The following is a 15,144-nucleotide window of genomic DNA, read 5'->3' on the forward strand; positions in this document are numbered from 1 at the left end:
GGTTAATGGCTCATTATTTCTCCTGCCTAAACTTCTCCCACCCAAAAGTCTGTGAATTAGTTCCCGGACCCTAATATTGCTTTTCTCAAAAGTCACATTTCAGCTTTGCAGACATCTTCCTTTGGTACCTATCTTCTGTTACCAGGGAGACAAAATTAGGCCCTAGTTTCCCTCAATGATCTACCCTTTACTGTGGCCTCATTTGTTACCAACACTATATATGAAGGTTAGTAAATATTGATATTATAATACATGGATTAATACAGGCATGAATACATGTATATAAATGCATACATGAATACATAAAACAATATAGTTATGTTATCAAAGATTTCAGGTTTTCACGGCTGGTAACATCATTAGGCTTTGTAGAATCTTTCGGGATCAAGTGCCGTGTTCTACTGGAAGGAAAACTTTCTCCAGTAGAACACGGCACTTGATCCCGAGAGATTCTACAAACCCTAATATAGTTATGGATATATAAATATGCTTTGGGTAACTGACCACTCATCAGCAATGACAATACTATTAGGAAAATCAATCGACTGTTTCTGGATCAAAAGTTTAAAACAAATCCTTGTCAGGGAGTTTTACCTGACAGTGGCTTGTGGTGAAGGAATCTGCACCAAAAGCATAGACAATAGATCAATTGATCTTGGACAGTGACTTAGTGACTGAAGGCATTCTTCAGTAAGAGGGCACAGATTTAACTGCAGCAGCATTTGGGGCTGCTTATCACAAGTTAGATCATCTAGGGTATGATCCTACAAGCCAACAGAAGCTAATATACTTGGGGTGCTTCATTCCAGTTCAGGTTCTGAGGTAGGGATGTGCCTAAACGCTACAATATTGTATCCAATTGGATGTCCAAGAACACTGAATGCCTTCCTAAATCATATGAAATTAGCACCAAATTATTTAAATTATTTTAAATTGTTTGTTTTAATGTTTAATTTAAATGTCTTTATTGTTATTCTATTATGTTTGTGAGCTGCCCTGAGCCTGCTTCGGTAGGGAGGGCGGAATATAAATCAAATAAACTAAACTAAACATTCCAAGAACTGTCTAAACTTGTTCCATTTGCTTTAGAATTGACATCCAAGAGTATTTAACAGTCCTAAAGCAAAATAAAATGTGGGGCATTATAGTATTCTGTTTGTTCTGCAGATAAGAACTGTTTCATCTTTCCCCAATGCTATTTTCCTGATCTCTAATGATTAGGGGAGGTACTACTTTACCTGTTGCATACATAACATCAGCACACATGAAGCCCCCAGTGGAATTGAGAACTTTCAAGGTTCAAAAATGGCTTGGGGGCTGAGGCTGAAGTTCCCTCTCCTCAGGAATTCTAGTCTTGATTTGAACTGAGCTTGTGTGTACCTGGGATTAATTTCCTAGCACAGAACTTGCAAACCATATTTGATCTGGTGAAAAACATACCATGTAGTTAGGCCTTCAGGCCATTTCAGAAATCAAGAGCTGAGCAGGAAATTCAAGAGGACAGTCTGTAGGAAATTTAAGGTTTGCATCAAACCTGACTATACTGGTATTTGGTTAGACTGCATTACCCATGCTCAGGTTAAGATTGCAGACCTTTCTTATCTTTTTGGTAGGGATTTCTGGAAGGAGGGTCAGTTTGCCAGGCTTTTATTTGGCTTTTTAGTTAGGGCTTGGGGGTCAACTTAGGGAAGAAAGCTTATTTTAGTGGAGAAAATAAGCATCCAGTCCATCATCTCTAACTGTGTTTGTAGGTTTTGTGGCAAGGTACTCTGTGAGAGAAAAGAGCAGCCTTGAACCTGCTGAAGTACGCTGTTCAGGAAAAGGGGAAGCACATCTCCCCTTAGTGGTTATTTACTTTGAGACCAGCTTTACTTTATATATCTAAGTTATCCACACATTATATTTACCTTATTAAATACTTCATTTTCTGTTAAACAAACCTTTGTTGTTTGCCTCCATCTGTGTCTTATCTGTCAAGTCAAAATTCTAAGAAATGTGATCTCTATTTACCTGACATAAGTACAGCTGGAAATCTTTCTGGATGCTTATTCGTTGCCTGTTGCAGGGATGCTGCTCTGGCACTTTAGCAACAACTTTTGGAATCATTGGTTTGAATCACAAAGCGTTCCAAGAATTTCCCTTTCCCTTTTTTAAACTGGTAATAATAATTGGATTTCTATAAAATTTTAAACAGTTTGCTGTAGGTTTCTTTTTCTTTTTCTTTAGAAATCAATGAGTGCACCGTGAACCCTGATATCTGTGGATCAGGACATTGTGTTAACTTGCCTGTTGGATATACATGCTTCTGCTATGAGGGCTACAGACTTAATGATCAACAAACAAAATGTTCTGGTATGAGAACTTTCCCTTCTTCATCCCACCCTAGTTGCTAAAACTATCATAATATAAAGAATGTAAAGAAAGAAGTGTAATTTTTTATTTGTAGGTGGAAGCTATCATTTATTAATCTTTGTTTATTTAAACATTTATATCCTTCCTTTCTTCTTGGTTCAGGAATTACTGCTTCTCAGTAATCTTGTTTACTGTCTGTCTCTGAAAAACTTATGATACCGTTACGTATGTAGGGAGGTGCAGAACATTTGGTTGCATATGGAACATGTATCAGGAATTTTCTAGTCGCTTCTCCGTTATAGCTCACCTCTCCAGCAAAATGGCTGATGATGCTAAGGCTGGTGAGATTTTACATGGCATTTGGGGATGCAGCTGAAAGATGAAATGTAAAGCCCTCTTCCATCTGTGCACACATGGAAGTCCTTTTTGCTTGCTCACAAAGTTTATTTGGTCCTGACCCAAATCTCTAGATTATCTAGGGATTCTCAAGATTAACACCAGTTAGAAACTCCAATTAGACTGCCAATAAATAAAAACTAAATCAGTCAAATGTAGTCCTTAATAAAACTGCCTCCAATTGCCTCCCAAAGATTAACAGTGAGGGAGCCAGGTGCTGTTCCTAGGGGAGATTGTTCCATAATCTTGGAGCTGCCACCAAAAAGACCTTCTCTCATGTGCCCACCAGATGAACGTCTTTGATTGGTGGATCAGTCTGGAGGGCCTCTTTTCCAGAAACATGAGAGAAGATGATCCTGCAGGCACCCTTGTCCAAAACAATATAGGGCTTTAAAGGACAAAACAAACACCTTGAATTGGACTCAGGAGTTAATTAGCAGCCACTGTAATTGCTGCAGTATCAGAGTTATATGCTCCCAATAGCTGGTCTTGACCAGCAGTCTAGTCACAACATTCTGTACTAACAGCAGCTTCCAGACACTCTTCAAAGGTAGCCCCAAGCAGAGCACATTGCAGTAGTTCAGTCTAGATGTAACTGAAGCATGGAACACAGTGGCTATGTCAGACTGAGCCAGGAACTGACACTTCTGGTGCACCAGCTAAAGTTGGGAAAGGGCACTCCAAGCTACCACCAGCCACCTGGTTTTCTAAGATTACCTCTCAGCCAAGCAGCACTCCTAGACTGCAGATTGGCTCTTCAATGAGAGTATAACCCCAACAAAGACAGGAGAAATCTTGAGTCCCTAGTCTGCCTTTCTACTAACCCAGAGAACATCTGTCTTGTCCGGATTCATGAAACTATTTCTTGTGTGGTTTTTCCTGATGGACATAGAAGAATGGCTGTTATCTTATTCTGCCTACACAAGCCTGAATCTTGATAGCCCTACAATTCTTCTATGTATTTCCCTGTTGAATTTATGTTTGCATGTTTGCAAATGGAATATCTAAACATGAAATTTAAGATAATCATTAGTAGTTAGGATATTCCAGGATGCTCCCAGTAATTTCTTTCTCTGTCCCTCTGCTTTGGAGTCCTAGCTAGCACTGTATCAAATTTTATTATAGCTGCTGTGCTTCTGTGTAAGATTAGTGCAATAAACTTTACATGGAGCTGCCATTGAAAGTGTTGAGAAACTTCAGTTGGTATAGAATGCCGCAGCCAGGATGTTGCCTGAAGTGGCAGGGGCCATATCACTCCAACCCTGGCCCATGTATACTGGCTCCCAGTTTGCTTTCAGGGATAATTCAGAGTGCTGGTCTTGACCTTCAAAGCCCTATATGGATTGCGACCAACATACCTGAGGATTGCCTTCTCACTTATGAACCCACTCAACCGCTACAGTCATATTTGGGTGCCCCATCTTCTAAGATTAGGCAAGTGGCAATCTGGAAGAGGGCCTTCTTGGTCATGGCACCTGAACTCTGGAACTCTCTCCTCAGGGAGATTTGTCAATCCCCTTCTGTTGCTGTCTTCCACCAGTGGGTGAAAATTTCTGCTTGTATGTTTGGAATTCCCTCATTGATCCCTCCTTCTTGAGCAATCTTTTAATTGTTGGTTTTATGTCTTTGTGTTTTAGCCTTGTTTTCAAAATTGTTTCAATGATTTGTGCTTTGTGGGGAGGTTAGTTTTAAAATGTGATTTAATGTTTTAATTTGCTAGCAACTTTGGGGACTCTTATGAGGCAGAAAGGCTTGTAACTAATAATAAATGGGGGGAGAAGGAAACTAAACCTGTTTTCCAAAACCTGGTAATACAATCCTGAATGTATAAGTGTCCAGCCCCGCCTTGAAGAAACATCCATTTTGTTTTGTTTCTTTTCCTCATAGACTTAATACCCATATGCTTATGCCAGTTAGTATTCTTGTCGAGTCAAAATTTTGTACAACATTCTTGTTCATTTCTGAGATAAAATTTGTGCTAACAGTTTTGCCTTTTTAGTGACTTGTATATACACTGGATGGAATGAAGTAATGATTTTTCAATGTCCATGTATTTTTATGTCTTAAACAGATATTGATGAATGTACTCAGACTCCCCATCTCTGTTCCCTCGGGCGCTGTGAAAATACAGAAGGAAGTTTCCTCTGCATTTGCCAGGCAGGATTCATGGCCAATGAACAAGGAACAGATTGTATTGGTAACTACTGCATTAGATAAAATGAACTCTAGTTAGTTAATGTCCTGAGCTGGAATCAACCGATGTAATCTAAAACTATTTCAGGTGCTAAATGCTCAAGTTGACATATAGGTCATGGTGGTATTTTAAGAAAGCTCTCTTTAAAATTATTTGGATGAACATTTATAATGTGAATTGATGCAATAGTTTAGTGTCCCCCCTTCTTTCCTGGACAAGGGCACCTGAGTCAGAGAGACAGTGGCTCCTCTTAGTTGAGTCTGGAGCAGGGTGAACTAAAGATCAATTAAAACAGTACTATGTTCTCATGGCTGCCACAAGGATCACTCATGAACTGGGAGCTCTGTGCTTTTTAGGCATGCATGAGCCTGATTCAGTTTGTACCATGGTGCACATGGAGAAGAGGTTTCAGCATGTGCCATTTTCTCAACCTGAAACTTCCTTTCTGCTCCACTGTAAAATTTGTGTAGCCATCATTACATGCAGAATTCTCAGTGTGAAGCAAACAACAGTACCCTGGCTATTTCAGGTTGGGAGGACAACACAGAGGGAAAGCTGACACCACACACTGCAGCCCTGATCCAAATCATGGCCTCAAAAGCCTGGGGAACTCCCTGTGCCCATATGATCCAAAGCCCCTGTGGTGACCACCAAGACACCGTATCATACACTGGCATTAATTTCCTGTTCATGGGTGTGTGGTGGTGAGAGCTTTTCAGTTCTCATTTTGCCTCAGTGGGGAAAACAGGATGCTTGAGAGCACTGATCTTTTTCTTGGCAAAACACCTAACCTTTCTTCTGATGTCTGTTACTGCTCATTTTTTGTGTATCTTTTCACAGTGTTTCAAACCCTTCCTTTCCACACACACACACACATGCAACTTATTTTTGGGGACAGGGAGACTCAAGGAACTTTGTCCACAGCGCTACCAAATGTTGAATATAAAGCAATTTTTGACTTTCAGAATATTCTCCTTACAGTTTGTCTGAAGTATCCTTGGAGATACATTTTCATGAAGAACTTTTCTCTCGTTTTCCTCAAGAAATTAAACTGCCAGCAGCTTATTGGCTGCTAGTCAGAAGTCCAGTGTCAAGGCTGGGAAAGGAGAGGATTCATAAAGAAAATCTACAAGCACCAGTGCTTCTCTCTTCTTGGCAACTAGCCATCACAGATAAATTTACACTTTGCTTAGAGCAAGTCTTTTTTGAAGACTGATCACCTTTTAATATGACTTGCCAAAAATAACAGCTCAGATGGATTTTCTAGGAGTTCAATAGGAAAACACTGTGAACAGTATTTCTTCTTCTATGATTACTCATTGTTGCCCCTAAAGCATTATAAACCATGCTTTTAAAACATGAGTAATTTTCACAGGCTTGAAATACAGAATAAATTTAACATGATGATGTACTAGGAACTGACTCTGGATTTTTGATGCTTCTTGGTGAATATCTTCCCCTTGTACATTCATGAAAGAAAATTCTTGTGATTTTGCACCAAATTAATATACAAGGTTATGGCCTTCCTCCAGTTTAAAGCATCTCCCTGAAAGTTGTGATTCTTCTGGAGGAAAACTTCACATTCACTGAGTGAAATGGTAGGATACAAGTCATTATTGTTGCCAGTAGGGACATATGTTTGAATATTCCCTGTACAAATGTATATCTAAGAAATACTGTGTGTATGTGTGTGTGTGTAAAGTTTTGAATCAAGATTTCAATAAATAAAGGTATATCTATTCAGGATCTTTTGGGATACTGGTAAATGGATCCCCAAAAAATCCAGAAATATTCAAGACCAGCAGTTTAAGGCTCCTAGGACTGCTTTTCTTCAGTTTAAAGTGTATCTTTGTCAGTGACTTCTTGCCACATCTTGGTCTGCTAAGTTGGGTTGCCTTGAATTCTCTGGTTTGACACTGACTGTGTTGGGCTTGTCACTTGCCACATTGATCAGTTGTTCTACTGGGATTATCTGGTTCTATATTACTTTCGTTGTGCTTGCAACAGTGTTTCCTGCTCATATGAACATGAACATATGAAGCTGCCTTACACTGAATCAGACCCTTGGCCCATCAAAGTCAGTATTGTCTACTCAGACTGGCAGTGGCTCTCCAGGGTCTCAAGCTGAGGTTTTTTCACACCTACTTGCCTGGGCCTTTTTTTTCTTTTCTTTTTTTTAGTTGGAGATGCCGGGGATTGAACCTGGGACTTTCCGCTTACCAAGCAGATGCTCTAGCACTGAGCCACCGTCCCTCCCCATAATGCTCAAGATGGTTTTGCTTGGGCTACAGTTTGATATTGATTGTGTTTGACTTGGCACATTGTTCCACAGTTCTACTAGGACTCTCTGGTTTGATGTTGTTTCTGTTAGGCTTTTTGGTTCTGTTTACATTGGGAGGCTTTTGATCAGTGGGTGCTTACTCCTGAAGGAAGCATGGAATTTTCCTTATAGTAATCAATGGAACATGGCTAGCAGCACCTTGTTCAGGAGCTCATAGAACTGGACCCCTTGACCCTATCTACTTGAAATTTGTGGTTTCCTAGCAGGACTAGGTTCTCTGTGATTTTGGTGACTTAGAAAAAAAGCCACTCCAGCCCCCCTAGAAAATAATGGACCGAAATAATTTTGGAATTCTGGAAAAAAAAACTTGACTCCAAATACCAAATAGCTATTGGGGGCCCAAATAACCCAGAATGCAAGTATTTGTGCCATTCCCAACAACTGAACCAGAAAAATACCAGATTTTTTTAGCCATCCCTCTCTAGTAGGTTCATTTGAAATGAGGTATTGGAGGAGAGTTGTACAGATATCATTGTCCACCAAAAAGACAAATAAATGGGTTCTAGATCAAATCAAGCCTGAGCTCTCCCTACAAACTTAAATTACTAAACTGAGGCAGTCATAATTTTAAAGCATGGGAGGGGTGGACTTACTGGAAAAGGCAATAATGCCAGGGAAATTCAAAGGCAGTAGGAAAAGAATAAGACTCAAAATGAGATGGATTGACTCAATCAAGGAAGCCACGACCCTCAGATTGCAAGACCTGAGCAAGGTTGTTAATGATACGACATCTTGGAGGTTATAAATTCATAGGGTTGCCATAAGTTGGGAGTGATGGAACTTAATTCCCACATCCCTAGTTGTCACTATAGAGATAAACCTAGCAGCTGAAGTTGGGAAGCCCTCTTGTATCACAAAACCATTAATTCCCTCTCCCAAAACAAAACTATTAGTCATGCAGTTGACAACATTTAACAAAGCATCAACATTTAATAAAATGGCATCATTTCTTTAAAAGCCAATTTAAAAAAGGAAATTTGTAATTGCCCATCACAGATTGTTTTTATGTTTTGTAAGATAATTTTTATTAATAATTTTTAAATTTTTCCTGAGTAGTCCTGCACAAGGAGTAGTCCTGCACAGGGTGGCAAGACATCATAAATGCAGAGACTTTGGGAAGATGACTTTGCCAAAATATTCTCCAGCTTCATGGGAATCATAACTTGAAAGCAAATGAGCAGAAGTGGCAATAAATAGACCTTGTAGATGATGTAGTTGCAAATATCAGTGAAATCCCAGCTTACATATTACATTGTTTATGTAAGGTCTTCTTTAACATCTCAAGCATTTTATAGAATGAAGCTAGCTGAAACTTTGTTGTTGTTGTTGTTGTTCAGTCGCACAGTCGAATCCGACTCATTGCGACCCCATGGACAAAGTCACGCCAGGTCCTCCTATCTTCCACCATCCTCCGAAGTCTCAAATTTGTGTTTGTTAGATCAGTAATGCTGTCCAGCCATCTCATATTTTGCCGTCCCCTTCTTCTTTTGCCTTCTGTCTTTCCCATCATCAGGATCTTCTCCAGTGAGTGCTCCCTTCTCATTTGGTGGCCAAAGTATTTGAACTTCAGCTTCAGCATCTGACCTTCCATGGAACAGTCTGGGTTGATTTCCCTTAGGACTGACTGATTGGATCTTCTTACAGTCCAAGGGACTCTCAAGATTCTTTTCCAGCACCAGAGCTCAAAAGCATCTATTCTTCTGTGCCTGGCCTTCCTTATGTTCCAGCTCTCACAGCCATACATTACTACTGGAAATACCATCGCTTTGACTATACAGACTTTTGTTGGCAGGGTGATGTCTCTACTTTTTTTATACTGCCCAGGTTTGCCATAGCTGTCCTCCCAAGGAGCAAACGTCTTTTCATTTCCTGGCTACAGTCACCATCTGCAGTGAACTTGGATCCCAGAAATGTGAAGTCTGTCTCTACTTCCATGTCTTCCCCTTCTATTTGCCAAGGTGTGATGGGGCCGGATGCCATGATCTTAGTTATTTTGATGTTGAGTTTCAAGCCTACTTTTGTGCTTTCCTCTTTCACCCTCAACAAGAGGTTCTTTAGGTCCTCCTCACTTTCTGCCATTAGAATGGTGTCATCTGCATATCTGAGGATGTTGATGTTTTTCCCAGCAATCTTAATTCTGGATTGTGCTTCATTCAGGCCAGCATTCTGCATGATATACTCTGCATATAAATTAAATAAGCAGGGTGACAATATACATCATTGTCGAACTCCTTTTCCTATTCTAAACGAATCAGTTGTTCCATATCGCGTTCTGACAGTTGCTTCTTGACCCTTATACAGGTTTCTCAGGAGACATGTGAGGTGGTCTGGTACTCTCATCTCTTTAAGGACTTGCCACAGTTTGTTTTGATCCACACAATCAAAGGCTTTAGCGTAGTCAATGAAACAGAAATAGACGTTTTTCTGATACTTCCATGCTTTCTCCATAATCCATCGAATGTTGACAGTTTGATCTCTAGTTCCTCTACCTCCCCAAAACCCAGCTTGAACTTCTGATAGTTCCCGATCTACATACTGCTGAAGCCTAGCTTGTAGGATCTTTAACATGACGTTGCTGGCATGTGAAATGAGTGCAGTGGTGTGATAGTTTGAACATTCCTTGGCATTACCCTTCTTTGGGATTGGAATATAAACTGATCTTTTCCAATCCTGCGGCCACTGTTGTGTTTTCTAAATTTGTTGACATAATGTGTGCATCACTTTAACAGAATCATCTTTTAGGACTTTGAATAGCTCAACTGGGATACCGTCATCTCCACTCGCTTTGTTGTTAGTCATGCTTTCTAAGGCCCATTTGTCTTCACACTCCAGAATGTCTGGCTCAAGTGAGTCAGCAATTTCACTGTCATGGTTGTCAAGGACATTGAGATCCTTCTTGTATAATTCTTCTGTGTATTCTTGCCACCTCTTCCTGATCTCTTCTGCTTCTGTTAGGTCCCTACCGTTTTTGTCCTTTATCATGGCCATCTTTGCATGAAACGTTCCCTTGATTTCTCCAATTTTCTTGAAGAGATCTCTTGTCCTTCCCATTCTATTATTTTCCTCTGTTGCTTTGCATTGTTCCTTCAGGAAGGCCTCCTTAGCTCTCCTTGCTGTCCTCTGAAAATCTGCATTCAGTTGGGTGAATTTTTCCTTTTCACCTTTGCCTTTCGCTTTCCTTCTTTCCTCAGCTATTTGTAAAGCCTCATCAGACAGCCACTGTGCTTTCTTGCATTTCTTTTTCTTTGGGATGGTGCTGATTGCTGCCTTCTGTACAATGTCACGAACCTCCGTCCATAGTTCTTCAGGCACTCTATCTATCAACGCTAGTTCCTTAAACCTATTCTTCACCTCCACTGTATATTCATAAGGGATGTGATCAAGGTCAAACCTGAATGGCCTAATGGCTTCCCCAGCTTTCTTCAGTTTAAGCCTGAATTTTGCAATGAGTAGCTCATGATCTGAGCTGCAGTCAGCTCCAGGTCTTGTTTTTGCTGACTGTAAGGAGCTTCTCCATCTTTGACTGCAGAGTAGATAATCAATCTGATTTCTGTGTTGCCCATCAGGTGATGTCCATGTGTAGAGTCGCCTTTTAGGTTGTTGGAAGAGGGTGTTTGCTATGACCAGCTTGTTCTCTTGGCCACAATAATAGATGTAGTGATCCTCTGTTAAATTCACCCATTCCCATCCATTTTAGTTCACTGATTCCCAGTATGTCGATGTTCAGTCTTGCCATCTCTTGTTTGACTACATCTAGCTCATTTTGATTCATAGATCTTACATTCCATGTTCTGATGCAGTATTGTTCTTTGCAGCATCGGTCTGTTCTTTCACCATCAGACACATCCACAGCTGAGCATCCCTTTGACTGGGGCCCAGCTGCTTCACTCTTTCTGTGGTTACTTGGACTTTCCCTCTGCTCTTCCCCAGAAGCATATTGGGCACCTTTTGACCTGAGGGGCTCATCTTCCAGTGCCATATCTTTTAGCCTTTTGTTACTGTCCCTGGGGTTTTCTTGGCAATGATACTGGAGTGGTTTGCCATTTTCTTCTCCAGTGGATTACAGTTAGTCTGGGTTCTCAGCTGTGGTCTGTCCATCTTGGGTGGCCCTGCATGGCATAGCCCATAGCCTCAGTGAACCGCACAAGCCCTCTCGCCACATCAAGGCAGCAATCCATGAGAGAAAGCGGAAACTTAGTGTTCAGTAAATAAGTTGTTTATTTTCAAAACATGGGAACTCCCATATTTCCTGCTTTTAACTTTTTATGTTTTCATATCCTAGATGTTGATGAATGTGCCAGACCTCATACCTGTGGGGAAGGCCTTTGTGTAAATACCATTGGCTCATATAGATGTGAATATTGTGAAAGTGGATTCCGAATGGTCAGGAGAGGACAGTGTGAAGGTAGGTGCTCTTTCTGCTGTAACAAGATTGCTGAAACATTCATTTTTGTAGTCATTGTTACTGGAAATTCTCATCAAAAATTGTCGTAGGTATTGACTATTATTGTAAGCCACCTTGAACCAGGAGGAAAGGCAGCATATAAATGTTTTAATAAATAAATCCTAGCATGTAAAATATAGAATACAAAAATAAAACCTGTAGTGTAATGTAAGAAACCACCCAATATAATTAAAAATACTTACAACTAGACTTGTCCATATCTTTCATTATTAATTAACAATAACTACAAAAATTGGGGGTTTCATAGTTATAATAATTAATGTGAAAACAAAGTAAATTCTCTAAACAGCCTATAACAAAAGAAACCCATTATTTTCTTTTGTTCAGGGGCTGTGATTTTTGCTCTTAGTTTCTGCCTCTCTATGGTGTGTTTTCCTAATAAGGGCATACAAAGCTGTTTTCCTTAGGAAACATGGAGAGAAAGCCTCTGATTTTTCTTGATTGATTTCAGACTTTAGCCACCAAAACCACCATATATATATATAAAAGTTGTTAAGCAGCCCAGAAACCAAAACCACCATATATATATATATATATATATATATATATATATATATATATATATATATATATATATATATATATATATATATATATATATGGTGGTTTTGGTTTCTGGGCTGCTTAACAACTTTTATTTTTCCAGCAGTGTTTTGGTTATGTGTCACCTTGAAAGGAGTTGTCTTCTTCTAATTAATGGTTACTCTCAGCTGCACTAAGAGAGTCAGCTTGGGTTGATTGGTTCTTCCGGGATGCCCATTTTTGGTTGCCATCAGCCAGCTGAGGGGGATTTATACTGTTTCCCAAAACTGCTTAGTCATTGTTTTTTTTGGCAAAAAGCCATCATGCTTACCAGCTGGTGATTATGGGACTATGTAAGTAGTATTAGTTAGTTATATTTTATAACATTGTCTAGAGGGAGAGAGAGGTGAAGCTGCAACACTTCTTTGCCCATGCCTGTCAGCCGCCCTGAGCCCGCCTCGGCGGGGAGGGCGGGATATAAAAATAAAATATCATTATTATTATTATTATTATTATTGTTGTTGTTGTTGTTGTTGTTGTTGTTGTTATTATTATTATTATTTTGTTTTCATCAGTCTATTCTGAAACTGCTTATCTTTGAGTTGTGTTGCCTTGTCTGTCACTGCAAAGAAAACACCTTGCTCTTCCTCGGTGTGAGGGTAGTATAAGTTGTTACATGGTGAGCAGCGTTGGGATATGTGATTTAGTGTGGCATTCAAGGCAAGGGTGTTTGAGGCTGTGCAGGTGGTTGACGAGGACTATGAGCTGTTTGTTATTTTGATAGATAGTCAGGATGGCTGAGAGCTTAAACCCTTTTGTGAATGGAACAGAGGAATTTACATTCCATACGTTGCAGACAGTGGACGTAACAGGAAGACCTGACTTGTTTGTCTCTCCCTGGGATGTACAAGGAAGATCAGAATTTTGCCCTGACCCTTCTTTAGGGTCAAGTCATGTTAAGCCCAGGTGGAGAGATTTCCAGGGCAGGGACTTATGGCAAGAAGAAACTCCCCAGCATACAGCTGAGTTTTTGGCATGGTGGGAGGAGCAGAGATTGATTGCGCTCCCCTCTTGGAGACATTCTGATTTGGAATTTCAGTAGATTGAACCATATAGACGCTTTGGGGTTGGGAACTGATGGCTGCCACAAGCATGGGAACCTGCTTTTTGGGCACCAACAGGAGATCAAGATGGGGAGTCTCAGCCACGAAAGGCTAAGGGCTTACAATTACCACAACATCTACCCAGACAGAGGGATGAGAGGTATGTAGAGATGGAGCTTGGGCAAAGAAGTGTTGCAGCTTCACCTCTCTCTCCCTCTAGACAATGGTCTCGAGCAGCCAGTCCACCCAGGCAGAGATTTGGAGATTATAATTCTCCATGTTGGAATTGGCAGAGGCACCGAGAGGACGGGTTGCCACAGCAAAGACAGAGGCATGATAGCCCAATGTGGCAATACCAGAGAGAACAGAGTCCTTAGTGTTATGATAGGAAAATGTTTCCATTGTATAAACCACCTATGGATATTTTGGCTTATTTTTCTTTTTTTGAACGTATCTGTGTAGAGATGCAGGTTACCCAACAATTTTATATGATTATTTTGAGATCTTTATTGTATGGGGAGCTTTTGGAACTCATGGGACAGTTACCTCCCCAAGATGCTCTGTCTTATGATAAGTTTAAAGTTTTGGCTAGGCAGCGTTTTGCACTGAATGCTGAAACATATAGGAGAACATTTAGAAGGGTGGACCGTACGTTATGGACTGGAAGTCTCCATTTGGTTGCAGCTAAATTGCGGCAGAATCTGGTTTATTGGCTAGCAGTTGAAGGAGTTAGTAGTTTTGAGGGCCTGAGATAACTGATTCTGAAGGAGCAATTCCAGAAATTATTGCCAGATGAAATTGCCCCGTTGGTCCTTGACAGAGCCCCTGCTACAGTAGAGGATGCTGCGGGCCTAGCGGAACTTTTAAAACTGAATAGGCAGCATGGACTTGGAAAGCAGCTTTCAGCTGGAGGAGCTAGCAGTTGCTCTGCTGTGACAGAGATGGGTAGGCTGGGAAAAGATGGGGAGGGGAGTAAATCCTCCACCCCCCAGGAAAAGAGCTCTTCCCTAACAGCTGAATTTCATTCTAAGGTGGGCCCTTCTTGTGGAATCTGTTTTTTCTGTAGGAAACCTTTTATGTGGAGACTGTGAAAAATCAGTTAAGGAACCTCCCAGTACTAGCAGTCCAGCAGTTCGGATTATTTCCCAGGACCCTCTTGCAACTGAGGGCTGGGAGGAAGAAGAAACATGGACAGGTGCTTTAACTGTTGCGCCAGTCACTACTGAATTAGTGGCTGAGCCAAGACTTTTACATTTGCTACTGCTTCGACAGAAGCATCTAGTTTAGGAGGAGTTAATTCTGTTCCACCCAGTGTGAATTGGGCAACTCTACATTTTTCAAGAGAGATAAGGATTAATGATATAACTGTTACTACATTTCGGGACTCAGGAAGTGATGTCACTGCAGTTCTGCGATCTCTGGTTAAAGACCATCAAATGTTAAACGAATTTGTGTGGATAACTCCTTATGCTTCTGCTGCAGTTCGGAAAGAGCTAGCTAAAGTGGATTTGGAGTATAAAGGACTGTAGATGGTTTTGCAGGTCATTGTACATCCAGATGCAGCCTGTAAAATTCCTGTGCTGCTGGGTAATGACTTTGGTTATTTTTATCATAAACATACCTTGTTATCTAACCCTGCTTGGTCCAGTGAAACCCGTCAGTCTGTAGAAACTCAGACTGAGGGTGAGAGCAGCATCGTTGTGTCTTCCAGTAATAATCTCCCCTGCATGCCAATTGAGTTGAAGCCGGCTGTAAATCTGGAGCAGGCAGG

The 15,144-nt window shown here is 40.6% G+C and overlaps 1 protein-coding gene across 2 annotated transcripts in view; it reads left to right on the plus strand.

Moving 5' to 3' along the window:
- LOC132575862 (latent-transforming growth factor beta-binding protein 1-like) overlaps positions 1–15,144 on the plus strand; it is a 368,464-nt gene that overhangs the window by 173,159 nt on the left and 180,161 nt on the right. For both annotated transcript variants that reach the window (XM_060244552.1, XM_060244558.1), the window contains exons 10-12: positions 2,227–2,352; positions 4,820–4,945; positions 11,566–11,688. In XM_060244552.1, the coding sequence (XP_060100535.1) occupies positions 2,227–2,352; positions 4,820–4,945; positions 11,566–11,688 (375 nt within the window). The remainder of the gene's footprint in view (positions 1–2,226; positions 2,353–4,819; positions 4,946–11,565; positions 11,689–15,144) is intronic.

Source organism: Heteronotia binoei, chromosome 1 (assembly GCF_032191835.1).
Source record: "Heteronotia binoei isolate CCM8104 ecotype False Entrance Well chromosome 1, APGP_CSIRO_Hbin_v1, whole genome shotgun sequence".
NCBI lineage: Eukaryota > Metazoa > Chordata > Lepidosauria > Squamata > Gekkonidae > Heteronotia > Heteronotia binoei.